The 2,246-nt window shown below is 43.9% G+C and overlaps 1 protein-coding gene across 1 annotated transcript in view; it reads left to right on the forward strand.

Moving 5' to 3' along the window:
• The window catches only part of ranbp9 (RAN binding protein 9), a 26,457-nt gene that overhangs the window by 19,599 nt on the left and 4,612 nt on the right, over positions 1-2,246 (forward strand). Inside the window, exons 7-10 of the mRNA XM_015378344.1 lie at positions 903-1,015; positions 1,247-1,355; positions 1,593-1,747; positions 1,891-2,047. Coding sequence (XP_015233830.1) covers positions 903-1,015; positions 1,247-1,355; positions 1,593-1,747; positions 1,891-2,047 — 534 coding nt within the window. The remainder of the gene's footprint in view (positions 1-902; positions 1,016-1,246; positions 1,356-1,592; positions 1,748-1,890; positions 2,048-2,246) is intronic.

Raw genomic sequence — 2,246 nt, forward strand, 5'->3', positions numbered from 1 at the left:
TAAAGATGAGCCACATAGGAGCTGTGATACTTAAGTCACGACAGTGGGTGGCACACCAGTGCTGGCACACATGAAAAGAAAGTAGAAGAAGAAAGAAGTTGGATTAAAACAATTACCTCCTAAGGATGGTGGGTGGCAGCTTTGTTCAGACTGACAACAAAGGATCAACAAGTAGCAAAATTAAAATCCACAGTAAAAGCCACAGCTTAAATAGGTTCTTTGTTTAGTTTGATAGCAGCTAAACTGAACGGTTGCTGATAACATGATACCGATTCAGTCACAGACCTTAAAAAGTGCTTGAACACTGATCTTCAACTTTAACAGACTGTAGGTTATTTTTCTCCAGCCAAGCTGGGACAGGTTTAGACTTCTGTTGCAATAATAACGTCCTGTATGGCGCATTTCGAGCAGACTTCAGTTGTGGGTAGATGGAGGGCAGGGGGCCAATGGCCGTATGCATTGGAAGCAGTTATTATTGTGGATCGAGTAGCTGGGTTTCTAGAGTTGAGGCCTCATCACAGATCTCCCTGCTGACCTCGTTGGCTCTGACAGCAGTCAGTTCCATGAGAGATTCTAGCAGCCTGTAACAAACAGAACATGTTGGAAAACATTTGTACTGCAACTATTTTATGCCAGTAAGAAATACGATTAATAAAATGATGGGTTGTATTTGCAGCCTTAAAAGATTGTGGAAGTGAGAACAAAAACTCACAGGTTTTCCTTTGTGTACAAACCAGCTTCCTGTTTTTAATGCGTCTGTTTTTCAGTCTCTATGTGCTTGTAGGTTTCCTGTTGACCGATGGAAAAATGTGCTCTGATGTTCAAGCTTTCAGTGTCACCGGACCATATTATACTGATCTCTAACCAGAATGTTTTTTTTTTTTTCCCCCATCTCCCTGCAGAATGGTAGCCTCTTACCTGGTGCACCACAGCTACTGTGCCACCGCCGAAGCCTTCGCTAAATCCACTGACCAGGCCGTGCACGAGGAACTAGCCTCCATCAAAAACAGACAGAGTGAGTATCTTAATGTTTTAGCTGTGGTCAACTTGTGTATGTTTCCCTGGTGAAGATGACTAGTCCTCTGTATTGGTTCTACAGAGCCATGCTGGTGGCTCAGATATTTAAATCACTGTGTTTCAAAGCAAAGAAAAAAACTGAAACATGGCAAATGTGAAGGAAGCAGCATCTAAACTCAACAAACCTGTAAATCCATCACTGGACTGAACTTTTTCTGTTGGTTTGCAGAGATCCAGAAGTTGGTGTTGTCAGGTAGAATGGGCGAAGCCATTGAGACTACCCAGCAGCTCTACCCAAACCTCCTGGAAAGAAACCCAGACCTCCTCTTTATGCTCAAGTAAGACTCTTCAGAACCCGTTAAATAGATGTAAATCATGAATCAAGGTTACACTTCATTCAGTCAACACCTACCACAAAATGTTGCATCAACTGTTCTTTTTATAATTGTTTTAATTGTAAAAGAATTTTCCAAATTATTTAAGCTCTCTGTGGCGCTAACAGTGAGGGTTTCTCTGTCTCCTTCGTTCATGGTTTACTATATAGTTGTTGTAATCTCACTGTGGTGTTTCTCCAGGGTGAGACAGTTCATAGAGATGGTGAACGGGACAGACAGTGAGGTGAGGTGTCTTGGAGGACGCAGCCCTAAGTCTCAGGACAGTTACCCCGGCTCCCCGCGATCTTTCAGCAGCCCCAGCCACAAAGCCAGCAGCTCCCAGCCCTACCTCACTGGTACGCTCCCCGAGATAATCAGAACTAACAGAACTCCCACTGGGGGGAACATTTCGTCTGAAGTTTGGTTGAATGATTCTGACTGTAACTGCATCTTTATCGGGAATAAATTCCTTGTTGCATCTCTTTTTATGCTGTTGTAGGGTTTGACAGCACCTGCTGTAATGGTGTGACGTCTAATAAGAGCCACAGCTCCTCCCCTCACAGTCACAAGCCCTGCCCCCCCAGCTCTGGCTCTGCCCTCCAAGGCTCCGACATCAGCCTGAACGGGAGCCGCAGCCAGCAGCCCATCATCACCAGGTACTGAGAACTGATTCCTGTAAGACAGAATTCAGGGCAGATTAAATGTGAGGAAGAGGGGAAGGATTTCCCTACGATGAGTAATAACTCTACAGCCTGATGGCGTCACTTATACAGAGCTTTAAAAGAAAAATGGATAATTTATTTCACGTGAAAAAAAGAATCCCATTCTATTAAAGTTTTGCATTCATAACCTCTG

Source organism: Cyprinodon variegatus, unplaced genomic scaffold (genome assembly GCF_000732505.1).
Source record: "Cyprinodon variegatus isolate N-32 unplaced genomic scaffold, C_variegatus-1.0 Scaffold170, whole genome shotgun sequence".
In the NCBI taxonomy this organism is placed as follows: Eukaryota; Metazoa; Chordata; class Actinopteri; order Cyprinodontiformes; family Cyprinodontidae; genus Cyprinodon; species Cyprinodon variegatus.